Source organism: Periophthalmus magnuspinnatus, chromosome 11 (assembly GCF_009829125.3).
Source record: "Periophthalmus magnuspinnatus isolate fPerMag1 chromosome 11, fPerMag1.2.pri, whole genome shotgun sequence".
In the NCBI taxonomy this organism is placed as follows: Eukaryota; Metazoa; Chordata; class Actinopteri; order Gobiiformes; family Gobiidae; genus Periophthalmus; species Periophthalmus magnuspinnatus.
In genome coordinates this window covers 5,195,910-5,216,616 of record NC_047136.2, presented here as the reverse complement: position 1 = coordinate 5,216,616, position 20,707 = coordinate 5,195,910, and the positions used below count along the sequence as shown (strand labels likewise).

Genomic DNA, 20,707 nt, shown 5'->3' with positions numbered 1-20,707 from the left:
CTTTTTTAAACATTGCCGTTGCTTAACTGCTTAAACGATACGTGTGGCGTGATTTCATGTTTTACTATTGGTAATAATGGCCTTTATGTTACACAGTAGAATTCTACGGTGGCTCTATATTCACGAGAAGAACAGCACAGTTAAAATCAAATGTGATCTTTTATATTCACAGCTGCACCATAATTGTGCCAAGAGGTTCATATCAAAATGTCGACTGCTTGGGGAAAACACCAGTCTCGTGTACATTTATATCAGATTAGGCGTGGGATCATGAGAAAATTTGGTATCACGATTTTCACGGCCAAAATAAATGTGATTAACGATTACGTAATTATTAAAGTTGCTGACAATTTAAAAATGTTATGGCTATGAATAATTATAGTTTTGATATTATGAATAGGTTCCATTTTAGTCTTTTCTTCTGGTTTCTTCTAAAAGGTGATTATCTTTGTTGCTGATTCTCACATTTGTATAAAAAGTCCCACGATAAATGATAGTATTTTGTATCGTCCCATCCCTATCACGATAAACGATATTATTGTGTATCGTCCCATCATAATAAATTATATTATTGTGTATCGTCCCATCCCTATCACGATAAACAATATTATTGTGTATCGTCCCATCATGATAAATTATATTATTGTGTATCGTCCCATCATGATAAATTATATTATTGTGTATCGTCCCATCCCTATCAATGATTCTAGATTTAAAATACAGTACAACATTCAAGAGCCTGTGTATTTTCTCACCAGCCAGTTTGAGCTCCACTCCGCTGTGGTCAATCAGTGTCCCATTAACTCGGTTGCTAAAGGGCTCAAAGGCAGTGATGCTGAGCATGGCGGGCTGCTTCTTCCCCAGGTACTCGTAAGAACCTCTCCACAGAGAGTTCTTTGCAAATACACCTCCTGGGACTAACAGAGCACAGAGCACGAGACAAGGGAGATTTATGAGTAACCAGTAGTAATTCAGGCGATAGCAAATATAAGTACTGGACTGTACCAACTCAGAGAAATTCAGCATCATAACGCTGTGTCCAGGGTCTATGTACTGCACGTTTTAATACAATTTATGTGTATAAATTAGTTTGAAGGTTCTGATTTACTGTATTTGTCATCCAATACTTGCATTTGTTAAAAGAATAAGTAGATTATAGTAAAAAGGTGCACAATGTAACTTCTCTGACACCTGCTTGTCTCCATGGATATCAGCTACGTGGAATGTTTAAAGTGATTTTTGGCCAATAAATTAAATGCAGTGGTGGATGAAGGACTCAATTTGGTTACTGAAGTAAAAGTAAAGATACCAGAACAAAAAATACTCAAGTAAAAGTATCACATGAAAAAACCTACAAAAGTAAGAGTATTAAAGTACCCGTTTATAAATGTACTTAAAAAGTAAAAAGTAAAAGTATTTTGCATGTTTTAAGATCTAATAAAGCTTGAAATAAAGTGATTTTGTTCAACAGAAACAACTGAATTCATATTTTTTTCTAGCTGTTTTTTAATTGTACTGCGGTGTATTTTGTTTGCTCAAATTATGAATGTTTTAAAAATAAACCCTCAGCTTTAAAAAACAATAATAAAAAACTTACTTTTCAGTCCAGTAAAAACTAAATATGACAGATACCTGCTCTCAAATGCAATGAAGTAAAAGTAAAAAGCATCCATTTTAAAATCTAAAGTAAAGAACATATACTTGAGATTTATACTTAAGTACGGTACTTTTACTTCATTACGTTCCACTGCTGATTAAATCCAAGATTGCTAAGCTGAATGCCATAGTGTGAAACATTCCAGGCAAAGCAATAACATCTCCATGGGGACAAGTGGCCGGTGGCATACTGGAGATTATAAATTTCATAAACAATAGCATTACCTGGCAATTTGGAGGGTGGCTCCTGCACCGTGCCCACTGGACTCTTCCCACTCGGCCTGTTATCAGCTGCAGAAAACACAAGAAAGAGACACTGACAGACCGCGACACACAGCGACCTCACCGTAGGGCGCCCAACACCCATTTCCAGCTGTACACGCTCGTCCCACGCTGGGGTCACAGTCTCACACCGCTCTCCTAATAACCCCCCCAGCGCCCGAAGCGAGACGTGCCGGAGACGAGGCCTGACTCATGAGGCGTGGGGCGGTCCCTGATGTCTACTGTACCGAGGCTCAACACGAGACACTTTCACAGCTTCCAGGAAAGCGCTTTAATAATGTCTTACTCACTGTAGGCTGAGGGGCCACTACAATTGTAAACACACCCACGCCATGGCCCCTTAGGTCGACCGGGGCTTTACATTGGAGTACAAACAAAGACAGGTATACTAGTGGTAAGTTATGAATGCACACATCCCACACAGACTCAGCCGACAGCCAGGTTCTTTATGAGCTGCCACTCTTTTGATTTGCCCTTCTATCACCAGGCCCAAAGGTGCAGTTAATAATCTCTATGTGCTGAGGCCAGTTTTCTTTCCTTTACCCCCCCCCTCCCTTCAGCGCCTTAAAAACACCCAACGCCTTGATATATTTCCGCAACGGTGAGACGCGGGATCCATCACCTGCGTGTATCTCTGACTCTTTCTCTCCGACCCTATTAGCATTCGTCTTGGCCGGATAATTGTGTGTCGATTGGACCCCTTTTCTCCTATATGTTTTTGAGGCTACCGCTATGAGGGGTGTTAACAGCGGTCTATTTGTCTGCGAGACCTTGTTAACACCGCCGGACCATTTATAAGGAGTACTTGTGCTAACCGAATCAATGGGATGTATTGGCCTAATCAAGTTTTGCACCCCTGTTAATGCATCAGTGTGTGTGTGCGTGCGTGTGTGTGCGTATGTGTGTGTGATTTCAGCCAGGGTAATTGGGTGATGGATGAGCTGTCCCATTCTGGCATGTTGGCTGGAGCGACACAAGGCTATCCATCATAATTAACCATTTCACCTCCTATTCTTACACTGGTTATTCTAAAAGTTAAATACAGCTATGTTCTTAGTAAGTTGCGAGTTACAAGTCATACTAATATTGTTTTGTTTACGTTTTTTCTTCAGCTACACGGATTCGCCAATACTACAGCCTTCTCGTTCAAGGTCCTGGCCACCTCGTGCGTCACGTTTTAGAAGTCAATATAACGTCTGTGTTTGGCTTACGCAATTTATCACTATTTCCATTGATAAGATTTGCTTTAGAGCTCTCTGTTGTAGCGACGTGACTTTGGCGAACGAGTCGGCTCTTTTGAACGGTTCCTTAAGGCAGTAGGGTCTCCAACTGGTACCAGGCCGCACAAAAACAGAAAATAATTTATCAGAGATCGCCTCTTCTCAAATGTAACGCTCGCCTGTTCCTTATGACACGCTAATAAGCTCGTCTGTAGATATATAATGAAAAAAATGACCCACCGACTGCGCGTGAATGGATCCGCGGCCCATTTGTGAGTAAACTGGGCGAATCGAGCGCGTCTGTGCAACAAGAGGATCAGCTGTTGGATCTAAAATGATGTTGGTCTTAAATGTAAATGTACAGAATATCCTGAGCACTGGAAAAACTTACTACCATTTCCAACATCCTGTCTGGCTTTTCTGCAGTGACGGCAACTGAGACTGAGCCTGGACAGAACTAGAAGAAACACTGTCTCCCATTGCTCCTCGATGGGACCACCTCATCGCAAAGAAACAAGCGCAGGGTTTCCTCTTGATTCAGCGGTGTGGTGAGTTGTATTTTTTTATGCACTTAACTTATTTTTGCCATATTTATCTGCCATGCGTAGAAGGCCGATCCGTAAAAATAAAACCTACATTATTCCGGTGGAGCAAAAAAAGTTGGGGACCCTGCCTTAAGGTGAATGGTTGGAACCAAATCTAATTTTTTTTTAAAAGAACCGAATCTTTTTCTTTACAATTTGTATACTAAATCAACACGAGCATCAAGCAGAGCAGGTGACACGAGTGAGAGATTTGTGCGCTTAAAACATTTGGTGTCGTAATAAGAGTTTTTAATTGATATTATAGTCATGCAATGCAATAATTATATTTTCATAATCGCAAAGGGTAAACACTCTCAGTTTGAACCATTTTAATCAAATTTTAGCCTTGGTCTTGTGATTAGTTCGTAGATAAAATTAGCTCTCACACTGGCTTCTGTCATATAAACGCACATTAAAAGGGCCAGTCTTTTGAACGACTCTTTGAAATGAACAGATCCAGAAGATTCGGATCCCATAAAAGAGTCGAAAGTCCCATCACTACTCACAAATTTTGGAAGCCGTTTAGCAACAAGGCGATACATCTATGTGTCTGTAGTGACCGCAGTGAGAGCAGAAAAGCTCAAAATATCGATGGTTTATGGACTTAGACACCGCGCAGGAAAATTTACCTCAGAGAAAGACGACCTCATAAACTGGATTAATGAAACGAGCGTGAGTGACGCAAAATACAACACCGGAGTCATGGTTAAAAGCTTAAAAAACTGAATACTGTACGGGCAAATGAAATCAACACCAAATAAACTCCAATTATTTTTGTGCCTTTAATGGTCTAAACTTGTAATTAAAAAACTAGTACCTGTAAAAAACAACATGGTGAGGACGTACCTGCACAAAGGGGTGGTTTGCCTGTCCAGCTCCCGTCGGATCTGCAGGTTCTGTGCTCCGAGCCTCCCACCAAGTAGAAGCCCGCCTGACACGTGTAGATCAGAGTGTAGCCCAGAGACGGCAGCTCAATGGCCCTTACATCAGACTGCGCTGGCAGCTCCGGCTGGCTGCAGTGATGGGCTGTAGAATGAAGAAAAATACAGGTTTGCGAATATCAATGCGCCCTATACAGTAAATACAATAATCTAAGTGCGTTTCTACTCCTACCTATGCACTCAGGTTGAAAGCCACTCCATGTGAGGTTAGGTAGACAGGTTCGAGATATTGATCCTTGCAGTAAGTAGCCCTTTCTGCAGTTAAAGAATACAGTACTGCTTATCTGAAAAAGGAAGAATAAAGGAATAAATACAAATATAAGAAATGATTGTCTCAGTTTCAAAAAAAATATTTCATTTTCCACCATGACGACAAAAAGTAGGCCACATTTCAAATTGTTTTGTATTACGCCAGGCACAAAGGGAATAATAGGCCAACTCTGATAAAGACAGCCAGAGTTAAATAAAGAATCAAATATTGCTTTGAAAGAAAAGCATCCCTTTATGTCTGTGTAACTCAGACAATGTTATTTTTAAAGAGCGCCATGTCAAATATTTGTTCATCATATTGTAATGTTTGCCGTACACGTGTCAAACTGTTGGATTTATTTCGACAAAAAAGTTTTAATTCAAGGTCAGATTTAGAAAGTGCCAGAAAATAAATATGACAGACTTTTTTTTCACACCTGGTAGCCTTGAGTGTTGTTCTGATTGCCAAACAGTGGGGTGCCGGGGTCTCCGCAGGTAGTGTGAGTAGGGTCTGAAATGAATACAGAGGTTTACGATCAATATAATGTAACGTAGTCCACTTAAGACAAACACAATACACACATACAGCAATTCAGAACTACGTTGCAGTGAGGAAAAACACATTGATCACACGTCAAAGTAGAAAACGTACTCGTAAATGTTTTATTCCTTCAGTACATTGCAACTCTGAAGATTTAAACTATTCGGCTGTAACTAATGCCTCACTAGAATGGCAGTTACTTTGGTCTTATATCTAGCATTGGAACATATTAGTCCCTGGCTCCCGACAGTCTCTCCTTTTTCATTTTTTTCCTGATATATCCCTTAAGCAGAGATAAGACAAGTACGAGCGAAATTCACAGTAAACATTACCTATGCAAGAGGGCTGTGTGCCGCTCCAAGTCCCATCATACTGGCAGTAGCGCCTGGCAGAGCCCACCAAAACAAAAGGAGAGTAGCAAGAAAATGATACAGAAGACAGGTAGGTGAATCCTCTGTCCTCTCTCCTGCCCTGGGCTGGTATCCCGGGGTCTCCGCAGAACACAGCTTCAAAGACAAAAATCACAGTTAATCATCAGATTCTCGTCAAACTGCCTACTTAAAAACCAACGCTTAAATGAATAAATGTGAAAATTAGCTCACGAAAACACTGAGGTTTCTCTCCGCTCCAGTTGCCGTTGCCTTGGCATGTCAGCACAGTGGGCAGGGACAGCTGGTAGCCCTGGTTACACGAATAACTGATGCTCGAGCCCCAAACGAAATCAGTGCCGACGACCTGCCCATTGGGGATGTTGGGAGGTGGCCCACACACAATGGCTAAAAAACATGGAGCAAATATTTAAAAAAATATGTTTCACTGTGATAAACCGGCACTATTGTGGAATACGAGTACGGTATATATGATCGATTCGTACCTTTACAGTGTGGCTTGGTGCCGTTCCAGGTGCGATCTTTGGTGCAGAGCAGAGTGGAGGCTCGGTCGGCGTCCATAGTGAAACCAGGTGAACACTGGAAGCTCACAGTGTGGTTGTATGTGAAGTCATTTCCCAATCGCACACCGTTGGCTGGTACTCCTGGGTCCCCGCAGTTGATCACTAAAGAGGAAACACACAAGATAAAGATTTTAAACATTTAAGACCCGACTTTATTCTATGGCTTTAAGCACAGCATGAGATGTGTGGTCCTTTGTGGCTTATATTTGTTTAATTGTTTTTGTTTTCTCTTCCATCGATCCAAGTTCTTCTGGGTCGCGGGGACAGTCTAACCAGGGACTCCCAGACTTTTGTTATGACATTCTTTGCCCTAAATCCTTACGTGTATTGATATGTAATATTATCTATCTCTTTGACCTAATTTTTGTGATACTATCAGTTACGCACGGACATATCTCTTGTTTGTTAGCGTACAAGACGATGTGTCCAGCAGCGTGAAGTCACTTGGACTAAAATAAGACTGGTACGAATATTTTTATGGTATAAACACACTGTATGTATGTTTATTTGTGAGCTGAGGGCGAGACGACACCATCAGGGACAAGACAACTTCTCTATTGATTTCATTAAGGCTTTTACTCTTAGAAATTCCACGCTTCCCTCACTCCCAACACGTTCTCCAGCTCCTCCGATGAGACCCCAAGGTGTTCCCAGGGCAGCCGAGAGACATAGTCCCTCCGGCGTGTCCTGGATCATCCCTGAGGCCTCCTCCCAGTGGGACAGGAGGCATCCAGAACAGACGCCCAAACCACCTCAGCTGACTCCTCTCCACGTGGAGGAGCAGCGTCTCTACTCCGACCTCCTCCCGTATCACTGAACAGCACATTCAAAACTTCTGCATGTGTATAAAATGTGGATTTAGATTATATTGAGGCTATAATAAATGCTGCTTATGGTGCAGATGGTACAGATACGCACAGGGGAAGGAAACAGCACTCAAACTGTCTATAATAATCCATCTAAAAGTATAGTATTATGCCCGTCTAATCTTCCAAACACTAAAATGAGAAGACTCTGTATGCACATTATTGCATTAGGGTCGATAAAACAGACACTTAAAGAAAATTCTCCAAACAAACAGAGTAAATTGTAACATATACCAACAACATTAAAGACTCATTTTACTACGCTACTTGTGCAAATGTAATTTTTATGAATCTGATTGGATCTGAGGCGTAGAGGCAGCTTCACAAACTCCACTCACTGCATGTGTGTGTATGTGTGTGTGTGTGTGTGTGTGTGTGTGTGTGTGTATGTGTGTGTTTGAACTCTCCAACATGTAACCTTTGGCTCTCTTGGATTATGGACTTCTGAAATCTGTAATGGCACTGCTTAGGCTTTATCCCCCCTATTCAGGAGAAAGTGCGCCTGGATGACCCCTATTTGCCGGGGTCATCCAGCTCTGTACGGCAGCGGCTCTTTCTGTGAACGCAGTAAAAAGGCACTCATAGTCGGGCTGGCATTGAGGGGACCGTGACATGAACCTGAAGAATGTCATGTACAAAAGGTGCGCCATGTTCTTTTGTGTTCTGGGTGTGAGCAAGTTTAACAATATGGCTGCACAGTAGATTGCAGATGCCAAAAGCATTTTAGTAAACCTGTGGATAGTTTTGTTAGTCATATCTTGAAATAAAAATAATCTAATCAAATACAGTTTAAAATAACTTGGGTAAAATAACTTACTTGGGTAGGGAAATGTGGAGGACAAAAAAGGACATAACTGGTAATAAATAATGCAAGAATGTAAAAAAAATTGTGTTAACAAATACATATATTTACACATTAATGCATAGATTTTCAGGATTAAAACGCCAACATTTGCTTGTTTTTATATTTCTGTATTAGTTAAGTCATTTCTACATTTATTTATCTGTATATTAAATTTTAGAATAATTAATTTGTAAGACATTTGTGAACATATCCATGGGTTTCAGAATAATAACAAATTAGGACCTTTGCCGTAGCAGTTAACAGTTTAAAAACAGAATATCCAATCTTTTGAATTAGAAAAAGTCCTCAAAATGTGGCATATTACAGGACGCATGAATATAGGAAATGCTGACAATGAAGTTTGATCATAAATGTCTTTAAAAAAAGGCTTACGTGAGCACTCAGGCATGTTCCCCGTCCATGTGCCGTTGACGGTGCAGTGCCGGGTGAGCAGACCGGTCGAGTAGTAGCCCTCCCGACACGAGTATGTGATGGATTTAGAAAAAGTTAAGCCGTCGTGGATCAGAATCTGCGCATTCTTTGGAGTCCCAGGATTCCCACATGAGATGACTGAAAGAGACAAAGAAGAAATAGATAAGAGTAAATAACAAGGGATTACTGTAGAGACACCCAGATATTAATCAATACTAAAACTAATATTGAAACTAGACACTCAATTGAACAAATATTGATATTGAAATAAACACCCAAACAAGATTAAATGTGACCTTTCTTGCTCGGTTTTAAAATAAGACCATTATTTTGAGTTGAAAAGTACAGTTTCATTCTAAAAAATAGTATTGTTTTATATGATCTTGGTATTGAAATTGCTGAAAACATGGAGTTATTTCAGCTCTCCTAATCATAGCTCCTCTAGAGTCTGCCCATTAGCCCGCCCCGCTGAGTCCACCGCCAGGGCTCCAGCTTGCCCCGAGTTCTCCTGAGCAGTGCCCTCGCGTTACCGCCAGATGTGGTCTGGTCCTTGAAGTCACTGCCAACCGAGAACAGGTGGGCAACCTTGGCTACTGGGCATAGTTCACGGCACACTAGAGAGGGCATTAAACTAAGTGAAGCAAAGGCGGCACTGGAGTGAAAAGTCATTTGTGAAATACGTGAGAAAACCAAAAAAAAAAAGCAGCGGAATTTGCTACAAAAATGTTCAAAACCAAATAGTTGCTTTTTTAATTTTTTATTTTACTGACTCCACACCAGTTATTTGAGCATTTCCAAAATTTTTCACCAAATTGGGCTGAGTCACACGCTGACCCTACCTGCGCTTAGCTGAATATATTATCATTAGTGTTATTTTGCTGTTACTAACGGTTACCAAAAAAACAGGCACACACTGTTCTTGGTAGACGATGGTCGGAGAATTTCCAAATACAAATGTTACCATGACACTCCGGTTGCGAGCCGATCCAGGTGCCATTAGCCAGGCAGGTTCTCTCCGGCGATCCCTTCAGCGTGTAGCCCGGTTCACAGCTGAAACGGACCACGCTGCCCACCGTAAACTCCTCGCCGAGACGAATGCCATGGACAGGAACGCCGGGATCCCCACACAGCCCAGAGGAGTCACCTAAACAAACAGAGGTGTGGCGTTACGCAAACTGGATGAGTCAACGAATATGATTTCAAATACAGGACGTTCACACCCACTTAATATCTGAACACCAATTATACTTTGTTATAAACGTCTTTATCGTCTTCGTTGGCAAAGAGTTGAGTGACCCCTATGTACAAATGTCACATTTTACAAGCTAATGGTCCACTTTAATGGTGCTGAATAAAAAGTCAGTCAAATCTTCATAATAATGGCATTATTAACACTGGGCATTCCAGAGAAACTAAATGAAAGTCATGAATTGTAACATTGGGCTGACCCTGTGCTATTTTATTGTCAGCCGGCTCATGAGCTGCTGCGTTATAGCCTGTGTGAACGCTCATTTGCACACATGGCATAATGGTGGACGGGCGTATTAGGGTCCGAGATGAGACAGATGTAAGAGGCAGATGATGGTTCATTCTCCATCTGAAGTAACCAACTGTTATTCTGCGTAATATACAAGATTAAAGCTCCCTGACCTTGATGGCTACACAGATTATAACGTGGTTCATCTAAAAGTCTAACTTTCCTAATCGAGGGGCGGAGTACACCACCACCTGCTTATCTCCCTGGAAAGGTTATTGCTTTTCCTGTTATTTTCAATAGTTTGGCATTAAATGAATCTATCTCCACATCAGGAGACGCCACGGGGCCAAGTTACAGGTCGGAGCTGTGAAAAAGCCACCCTGCAGAGTAAGAATCCATGTATTTCAATGTGTTTGTTAGCAATAAAAACATCTGTAATAGAATAGATGCAAGAAAGAAAGATTTAAGGCCATTCTGTGGAAGATTCCAGTCAAAGCAAGTCTATACACCATAAATGTTTTACCTGTCTGTTACAATTACAACAGACTGTTCACCTAATCGCGAGGATTTAATTTGGTAGAAATAAATGTTATTACTTCACCGTGTTTGAAATCCACACAGACTTTTAATTTAGTTGGAAATGTAACCAAACCTCAAATTATCATCACAAAAATGCCTGTTCAAATGATAAGCCCTAACTGTCCCAAAATCGGATTGTTTGAGGCACCATTCCCGTCTGTCTGGGCGTAGTGCTGCATACCGGAGCAGTGTGGTGGGGAGCCGCTCCACTGGCCGTCCAGCTGGCACATGCGGGTGGTGTTGCCCATGACGGTGCGCTGGCCCATGCAGCTGTAGCGGATGACCGAGCCCACAGTCCGACGCTCGCCTGAGATCTGGGCGTAGGGAGGCATGCTGGGACGGTCGCACAGCACCACTGTCCAAACACATGGGATTAAGTCTGAAAATTCTGATCAATTTCAAAATATATCTTTGTATTACACCTTTGGCAACAGATAATGACAGTTTATTAAGAACGACTGAGGTTTCATTAATTGGTTATGATTAGGAGTTAGTGTTCATGCGTTATAAAGGCTAATTATAGTGGATCTATTATAATTTTGTCCCTTATTTTAACAATCTATTTGAATTTTAAGGCACGAAGAACCTTTTGAGCAGCAAGTTCAAGCTCCGCATACATAGAGCGGTGTTTTGAACCAGAACTCGGGTCCCTAGAATAGCAATCGCTTTGAAACTTTATCAGTCTGATCAAAGATAAGATTTACGAACCAGTGGAAAAGAGCCTTCTGAATATGTATTAAAACTATTTATATTCTTAATACAATTAGAAGCAATACAAAACAAATACCCAAAAGTCACTGACACTTTTAAATCTTCAATAGCTCCTATAATTCTTAAGTTATACTCACCAAATTTTAGCGGTAGGTAAACTGAACCTTCTGAGATTTTTGCAAGATATATGGTTATAATTGTTCAGTTACAATTGAACTTATCACTGCTTAAACTAGGGGAAGTAAAAATGGTTGTTTTCGCCCTGAATAGCCCGATCCAACGCACTTTACATAACATTTGAAAGCATTTCCGGGCTTATGTTTCTTATTTGATCCTCGATATTATGTTTTAAGTCGTCTGAGGTTTATTCACAAACACCTTTTCTTTAAGATCGCCCCACAGGAAGAAATCAGGACTAGTCAGGTCTGTGGAGATCACATACTGCCCCCTGTCTTTGAAAAACACTTATTATTATTCCTTTAATGGCATTTACGCTCGGGGCATCTCTGGTATTAAAATGTCGACAGTAAAACACCACTGGGTTTGTGAATTTGACCCATGTGACTCAAAGTACCACTGTACGATGAGGGTTTGTTCCTCGGTGCTGTATTTGCTCATATTAATATCGAAAGGGCTCTTCTAAATGCTCTGAAAAAATAAAAGAGAAATATTTAGAAACAAAAGATTTATGATTTTTTTTCAACTGTCAGTGACTTTTGGACCACCCTGTACAAACGAACACACCGACACAATAAGAGTTACTCACGCAAACACTTGGGCAGAGAGCGGTCCCAGGTGCCGTCCCCCTGACAGGAGATAGAGCTGGTTCCCAGGAGGTAGTACCCAGGGTTACAGCGGTACGAGACGGCGGTCTGGAAGCTGTAGCGGTGTGGTCCACTGGAGAGGACCTGCTTAATGCTGTTATCCACATGGCCTGGCTCTGTGCAGTTCACAACTACAAATGAAAGCAAGGGCAAATATGAAAGTCGTCCAATTTCCGCAAAGAGATTCACATTTTTCAAAAGTAAAACACCAAAAAAATCTTAAAATCACCAAGCTCTACTACTACAAAAGTGACAAATTGGCTCCCTTTGTTAAAACCATCTTGTTCACTCCTAATTGGTGTTTTTGGCGGTTTGTCATTTAAAAAAAACTAAAACGTTATCGCTCACAATTTAATGTCAAAAACACATTTTGAAGTACATGCTAATATACTTCAACAAGAATATTTTTTCCCATTGGTAATTCCAATATTGACCCTTCCCTCAGCCACTGCTTTGCTTCATAATTTAGCTATTCATCCACCCAAATCCAAACGGGAAAGCAGACTCCGGAAATAAACATTTGCTTCATTAGAGTCAGTCTCCTGCTGCTGCTGAGATGCTGATGGATTGAGGAGTCAGAGGAGAAGAGGCACCAGATGGACAGAGTTAGAGAAGGAGAGAAGGAAGGGCAAAAAGGATCAACAGGAGGGGCTACTGTTACACAAGAGGCGGCAAATTAGACCAGCAAATACGGCATTTTGTTTTCTCGTTCAAACGCTGGGCCGACAGTCTTTTTCGTAGCAGTTGATAGATCTTCAGCGAGGGAGCACCCGTTTCCTGCATCATCTACATTTATCAGGGAATATAAATCAAATTGCCGGCACTCGTATTTCTCACATGTTTTTTTAGTAATCTGCAACTTTTCTCTGACAGTTTTTGAGCCGAAAACAGCAGACAGCTTTCTCAAAGTGTGACGTATCCTCTGCTTTCAGCCAATAACGCATCTGGAAATGTTCTTGTTCCTGTTCCTTCAACTTTTGCCGTGCTCCGTGTTGGTATGAACGTGGGAAGCTGAAGCAACGCAACTTCATTTTACACCTATTTTGTGCTACGTTTTTTGAGACTTGTATTGTGCATCTCTACCACCAATCTGTTTTAAAACGTCTGCACTGTCCCCGTCTTTCACAGCAACTTCACTAACATAACTGCACCAACAAACACCAACACAAACACCAAAAGGGTCCACAAAAGAAGGAAACACACTCTCACACTGGCATTATTGCGATATGAAGCCAATCTCCAGCCGCTGTTATGTTTGTGTGAGTGAACAGCTGTGTGTTGCTGCTCGCTGACTGGTTCACAATCAAAATCTACGCCGTACTATTGGCTCACGGTCGTGGTGTTTGCGTGAACCATTGACCAGATAAAAGTGCGACTTTCGTGAAAATGTGCAAGAATCTGGAGTGGCGAAAAAGCTGTTCTCATTCATTTACTTATATGTTGAAATCCGTGTCCTCTCATAAAAGAAAGCAGATAAACGCTCTCAGCCCACAACCTAAAACGTGCATTTACAAGATGATTTTGGAGATAATTGTTTTCAGAACACAGGAAGTAAAGGTTTATAATGAAACCAAGTAACGTGGATATATTTTTCTTCTGATTGTATTGCCTGGATTGTTCCACAGTACATAATTATACTTATCCATCTTGCATTTATTCATTTATAGATGATTTATGGCTCAGAAGTGTCTTGCATCCCTTTTCTCTCCAGAGATCTGAACTGTAACTTGTCTCTATGTAGACGCCGACCAGACACATGAATAACATCTCCATATAGACAGATGGCTAACCCTCCACAGGGAAAGCTACTTTAATTGTGGTTACTTAATACAAAAGTGTTGACTTTTTTGTATGGGGGAAATACAAAACTCAAAAACTTCAAATAAGTTATTACACAGTGAGTGGAAAAAACAGAATGTGTTGAACAAATCCAACCTCTAATAGCTTATAAAACACTGTGTAGGAGTGCCTAAGCAGCCATTATGCCCCAGTTTGCCTTGGCAGCCTAGCCCCCATGACAGAGCCGAAAATAAATTCATTGTATGCTAATGCATGTTCAAGTGCTCTCATTTTCATTCTCTCGTGCTGCTGCTAAAATAAATCTCAGGTCAAAAAGTGGTGCTGATGTATTCTGTCCAGTCGCTCGCTGACCCACAGAAACTCTACGTCTTTTCTACCGTTGGATTCGAATACAAACTTAACGCACACAAAACGTCAATCTTCAATCACCAAATATTGCTTTTTTTTTTACTTAACTCAGACATCTGTCACTTTATTCTTTTTTAATAAATTCTGTTTTATAAATGTCTTGAAAGCTTTTTGTTTCTAATAATTTAAAGCTCATAAGTCAATCCGTCAACGTTACTGTCAGCGCCTTGTCACACTCAGGCCCTGACCTCGCATGTGGCCTCTCTCTGTGTCTGTCACACAAGGCTCATTTAATGGGACCCAGAGGCAGATGTGGGCTCCATTTGTCAAAAAAAAAAAAGAAAGAAAGAAAGAATGTCCATATGGTGTAAAAGAAAATAAGATATTACAATTCTATGACTTTTTCCATTTCATTTTCATTTATAGAGTTTTGACATCTATACTCTTGCGGTCACCAGAGGCAAAGAGTGTGTTGTTCAAGGAAAACACCGATGTAATGTATACGCTCCCAGAATACTGAATCATACATACGCCACCTGGATTTAACTAAGCAAATAGGTCCTCTCCTCCTGCAGTTGGTCCGGTCTAGGTTCAGCAACAGTCTGTGCTCAAAGAATGAGGTCAGCTGACACCTGAATATACTGAATGACCAGGTTATTCCATCAGTGGATTTGTTCTTCCCTGATGGCACGGGCATATTCCAAGATGACAATGCCAGGATTCATTGGGATCAAATTGTGACAGAGTGGTTCAGGAGCATGAGACGTCATTTTCACACATGGATTGTCCACCACAGAGTCCAGACCTTAACCCCATTGAGAATCTTTGGGATGTGCTGGAGAAGCTTTGTGCAGCGTCAGACTCGACCATCATCAATGCAACATCTTAGTGAAAAATTAAAGCAACACTGGGATGGAAATGAAGCTTGTGATGTTGCAGAAGCGAAATCAAAACAATGCCACAGCGAATGTGCGACGTAATCAAAGCTAAAGGCGGAACAACGGAATATTAGAGTGTGTGACCTTTTTTTTTGGCCAGGCATTATAATATATACACAAGAGATGTCTCAGTCTTTACTGTTGAAGGCTAAATGGTCAACTTTTCATATAGTGTTTTTCCAACTTCAAAGCACTGTCTTGCCCAAGGACACAACAACAACATTCATCTATGTGAGCTGGAATCGCACCACCAATCTGTGGATCAGTAAATCTGACCTTTCTACCAATGATGCTTATGTCAAGAGCTGGATTTGAACGGTCAACCTTCAGATCAGTGGATTAAACACTAAACACTATGCGCCTAAAATATAAATGACACTGTTTTTGTGTAAATTACTTACTTCTACACCTGGGCAGAGGGTTGCTCCATTGTCCGTTGGCCAGACAGGTAGACTTCACAGACCCTTGTAGAACATATCCAGTGTTACAGACAAAGCGGACAGCATCGTTCAGATTGAACTGGTTGCCCTGGGTCACTCCATAAGTCGGGTTTCCTGGATGTCCGCATGTGATCGCTGAAAGAAATGAACATTAGATGAGTTTACAAAGGTTAAAATCAGGGGAGTGTGTTGTTCCAAGCCCCTGAATTAAACCTTTTCCCTATTCATTTATATTAGAGGGGGTCTGGCTGGTTAAAAGCTTATAAAAGAAATAGTTTAGTTCAAAATTACACTTACGGACGCAGACAGGTGTTCTTCCCGACCATCTGTGATCTTGTTCACAGATTCTGACTGAAACTCCGATAAGACGGAATCCTGGGTTACACTGGTACACAACGCTGCCTCTGTAGTTGTAGTTCTCTCCAGTGATCTGCCCGTTCACTATGGGCTCGGGTGTACCACAGTGTCCAGCTAATAAGACAAACAAGAAAAATATATATATAAATGAAGCAAGACAAATTATGATTATACGATTAATAAATGAAATGAATATGGTGATAAAAGAAGCCTACCTAAGCACTGGACTTGTGACCCACTCCAAAGGCCATTGGACATGCATTCACGAACACGGGACCCGACCAAAGTGTAGCCCGTGTTACAGGAAAAGATGGCTGTAGCTCCGTAGACTGTTAGCGTTCCGATTTTGTGTCCGTTTGGTGGCGTCCCAAGATCTCCACATGAAATGACTAAAAGGAAAAAGGAATAAAATACTGTATAACGACTGGATACAAAAAGAATAAGCCAAAATTCAGCTAATGCGATAGTGGAAGGTAACAAAGTAAAAGTAGTAAAGTGTAAATTTTGGGTATCTGTACTTTCCTTAGTGGATAAAGTGGATTTTTTACTTTTACTTCAGTGCATCTGAGAGTAGTATCTGTACTTTCTACTCCACTACATTTTTGAACAGGACTGAAAAGTATTTAATAAGTAAAGTAAGTATTTTTCATTACAGTTTGAGACGTGTAGAAAAGGCTGAGAGGTTTATTTTTAACATGTCCGTAGACTGAACAAACAAAAACATACAAAAACGGCTGGGAAAAACTATGAATTCTATTGTTTCTGCTACAAATTCTACCCACATCTATATAAAAACAGAACACTGATGCTTTATTATCTGAATCTGATCTGAAAATCAGTTTGAAATACTTTTACTTTTTTCTCTTTAAGTACATTTTTAAACGGGTACTTTAATACTTTTACTCAAGTGGATTTTTCATGTGATACTTTTACTTTTAGCTCTTCTTCCACCACTCAGTGAACGTAAACTCAAGCATTGCGGCTCTTGTAGTGCCAATTCAAAACATATTGTGGTTTCGCTCATAAAATCAAGTACTTCAGCAAAGAAAATACATGAACCGTAATGTAATAAAAAGCCATTTAGACTTACTGTCACAAACAGGACGTGGATCAGGGTAGTTCCAGGACCCATTAGCCTGACAGCGAATGACTCTTTGACCCCTGTAGTAGTAACCAGGGTCACATACGAGCATCATGAGTGCATCGTATTGGTTTTGGGTCCCATAAATTAGCCTCCATCTGCCGTGCTCTACAGCGTTGTGTCCAATATCTGGGCATGTCACAGCTGAAAAAGAAGAAAACGAGGTATAGTTAATACAATAAAATGCATAAAAAAATCTTAAAAATACAAATTGCAGAGATGAACTTACTAAAAAATGACTACATGACTACTACTACTACTATTTGGCAATTAATTTTGTGTCTGAATCTATTTGTTTTTTGATTTAAGTACTAGATTTTACACTTACGGATGCATCTGGGTGGTGCTTCTATAGAGCTCCACCTCCCAGACTCCTGACAGGTCACAGAGGTGGTGACGGGTCCTGCCAGTCTAAACCCGGGGTTACATTGGTACGTGGCCCTGGCTCCCAGAGAGAAGTCCTGCCCGGCGATACTGCCGTTGACAGGTGGCACGGGCATTCCACAGGACATGACTGGAAAGAGAAGAGGAGGAAAGAGACGCTCGAGTGAGAGACGAACTTGGCAGACAAAAACTTAGGTTGCAAAGTGTATTTAATGGGGATATTTGTATGCAAAGGACCTATCCCACAATGGGTTTTTTGTACAAACACCGTCCCTGAGTCGGTATTGATGTGCGGTAAACATTAGCTCGGGCAGCCATCTGCACAACAGTAAACAATCAAATCTACGGAGAGAGTGCATAGAATTCATGTGGTGATTACACCTGGTGCAGAGTTGACCAAACTGTAATGGCTTCTCTCCTGCTCATAGCACTTGAAATGATGCCTAGCACCAAAGGGTGTAAACTTTATGATGCAAGTCAAACTCAACTCAAGAAACAATCCTCTACAAGAGAATAGCATTCATAAATAAACATCATATAGCAGCTGTAAATAATTCAAAGAAATAAATGTGTTCTGACGCAGATAAAGTCAGTTTGGGTCATTACCTTGGCACAGTGGCACCGGTGCGTTCCACTGGTAGATGCCATATACGGTGCGGGTGCAGGTGGCGCTGCTCTGACCAATCAGCCGAAAGCCCTGATCACAGCTGAAGCGCAGGGTGCTGCCCAGCTTGGTGCCAGTCAGACTGTGAACGGTGCCATTCATAGGGTTGTTGGGAGGACTGCAGTAAGCAGCTACAATGAAAAAACATTACATTAAACAGTAGTTCTGGGCAATACAGAGACTAAACATTAAAATGTGGTCTCATTCCTGTGATGATCTGCTGTTATGGCGATATCTCCAGATTATATGTTTCATGCAGCTCTATATTCAAACAAACAATTCACCCGCTGCCCCTACTGGTCAGACTCCATAAGAGACAGGTGGATTTCACCAGTCACAGAGAAACTTACAAGAAGCAGATCACTTGAGTTACATCTTAAAGTCATTGTAAAGATACATGAAGGTTACATGAATCGTGATGAAATAGTTTTCATGTTGCTGTGCTGTATCCACCACCCCATTTATTTATTTTATTTCATTTTACCTTTATTTAATTGTGAGGTCTTACTGAGATTCAGAATCTCTTTTTCAAGAGAGACCTGACCCAGATATCAGCCACAATCAACACAAAACAGTAAAAACACAAAATATCACATTAAAAAACCATTTGCATCTCTCAAAAACAACATGCACACGTCTCAGTCACCACAAGTTTTACCATTTTCTTAAATCTATAAAGTGACAAGAGAGATTTACGTTATTGGGGAAAAAAGACCAGCTGGAAGACACATTACATGCCATAGTACCTGAATAGTCTCTGAAATAGGATAAAGGTCCCTAATTATACACCAAACTTAAGTTGAAAGAATCCCAACCAGCCAATAATGAATCTTTTTATATCATAATTTGTTATTTTTGTAGCAATCGCTCCCTGCAGTAAACAGCGCGTTTCGTAGCAAAGCCGCCTTGTGTCTGTCACCGTGACTGACAGCTGCTGAGGCACCCTTGAGTTCAATTTTTCACTCCGCCCTGTAGCTAACTCATTTCTGTGTTACTTGCTTTCTCTCCTGTCCCTCTGTCTGCTGCCGTATACAGCTTGTCTCACAGTAGTCTGCCCAACAGCCCGAATTGTGATCCAGACAGGCAGCTGACTTGATTGGAATAGATAAAGAGAGCGGAGGAAGGAGAGGCGCTAGTGACACGGGCAAAAAGGGATGTATAAAATAGAAAACAGTAAGTCGGGAACTGCATGCTCCAAAAATATAATCCTCCTCTCCCTCCCTATAGGTTGCAAAAGCTGTATACTTCATCCTTTCTATTGTACTTAGAGGTGCGTACAGAATTAGAAGCAACTATAGACTGTATATATAAATGGACGTAGCTAACCTGCTAGCCGCCGCGCTCCAAATAGAATGTGATCATGCGCATGCTCCCGGCTTCATCGACTCTGGCTCCAATTCACTTTACATTGGAAAAACTGAACGCCTCTAAGTGAGAATCCCCCCTAAATGTGATGATACCGTAGCGCTTTGGATCTTTGAGTGGACAAGGATAGCCGGCCCGCGGGGATCGGTGAGAAGAGCCGTTCGTGACAGGGCTGGGGCGCGGCCAACACGTGTCGCCCCTCTCCCATCTCGCACCTCATGTTTGTGGAGAACCAGGCGCTAAATCACGTGCAGACGACCTGATTTACGGAAGATATAAACATTAATAACAGACGAATCAGGCGGCTTCTTTTCACAAAATCGCTCCGGCTGGTGTTAGGTTGGATTGACAGCGTGGCTAAGTCGCTCGTTTAGCTTGGAGTGGGCGGGAAAAGGCGTTGCGTTCATGACCCTCGCTGTAGATTGGCTCTTTGGTTGCTATGATACTCGCGGTTGCAATTCCTAATATGCAACTTAGCTCCAAATTCGCTGCTATAACCGCTAGCCTCGATGAGCTTCATTTGACTGGAGCTGAACTCTATTGGTGACGTCACACTTGCTTCATCCACTTCTTTATACAGACTATGGTAGCAACACAAAGCACTCTTGGATACAAACTACAAATTAATCCATGAAACTGACAAATGATAGCATAAGATGAGAATGGAAGTATGGAACGATGCAAAAAAAACAGAGTTAATTTTTTTCCCCCATGTACTGAAACAGCCTCAAACTCGGTAACCACTCTGCAAATATAGCTTAACTTCTTCTAAAGCTTTACAAAAAGAGTGATGTGTTTTTCAGCTGGCTTCATATCGCACTCCATCTTGACAGGTGACAAAGTCTAAATAAGGTAAAAATAGACAGGTGAAGCGGGGCAGAGCAACCCCAGAACATCCGGCTGGGGAGACACCGCTCTCCGCAGAGAGGATGACGGAGACGATTAGTCAATACGGCTGAATGCTGTTGATACAGAACACGGGGAGCCTTTTAAATATTTACACAGTCATAACTCATCACCGGTTATGCAGGTGTCGTGTAGCTCCAGATCTTCCGCACGAGCCCAACAAAACAGAGCAATAATAAGAAACAAGAGGAGAGAGGTTGTACCGA

At 41.3% G+C, this 20,707-nt stretch overlaps 1 protein-coding gene across 1 annotated transcript in view; it reads right to left on the bottom strand.

Annotated features, from left to right (window-relative positions):
- csmd2 (CUB and Sushi multiple domains 2) overlaps positions 1 to 20,707 on the bottom strand; it is a 367,948-nt gene that overhangs the window by 10,418 nt on the left and 336,823 nt on the right. Inside the window, exons 50-67 of the mRNA XM_033975230.2 lie at positions 18,173 to 18,361; positions 17,511 to 17,696; positions 17,132 to 17,326; positions 16,257 to 16,430; positions 15,982 to 16,155; positions 15,646 to 15,819; positions 12,101 to 12,289; positions 10,805 to 10,978; positions 9,529 to 9,711; positions 8,529 to 8,705; positions 6,348 to 6,527; positions 6,076 to 6,249; positions 5,806 to 5,979; positions 5,370 to 5,443; positions 4,856 to 4,967; positions 4,589 to 4,768; positions 1,882 to 1,947; positions 756 to 917 (exon numbers count right to left, since the gene is read on the bottom strand). Of these exons, the coding sequence (XP_033831121.1) occupies positions 756 to 917; positions 1,882 to 1,947; positions 4,589 to 4,768; positions 4,856 to 4,967; positions 5,370 to 5,443; positions 5,806 to 5,979; positions 6,076 to 6,249; positions 6,348 to 6,527; positions 8,529 to 8,705; positions 9,529 to 9,711; positions 10,805 to 10,978; positions 12,101 to 12,289; positions 15,646 to 15,819; positions 15,982 to 16,155; positions 16,257 to 16,430; positions 17,132 to 17,326; positions 17,511 to 17,696; positions 18,173 to 18,361 (2,937 nt within the window). The remainder of the gene's footprint in view (positions 1 to 755; positions 918 to 1,881; positions 1,948 to 4,588; positions 4,769 to 4,855; positions 4,968 to 5,369; positions 5,444 to 5,805; positions 5,980 to 6,075; positions 6,250 to 6,347; positions 6,528 to 8,528; positions 8,706 to 9,528; positions 9,712 to 10,804; positions 10,979 to 12,100; positions 12,290 to 15,645; positions 15,820 to 15,981; positions 16,156 to 16,256; positions 16,431 to 17,131; positions 17,327 to 17,510; positions 17,697 to 18,172; positions 18,362 to 20,707) is intronic.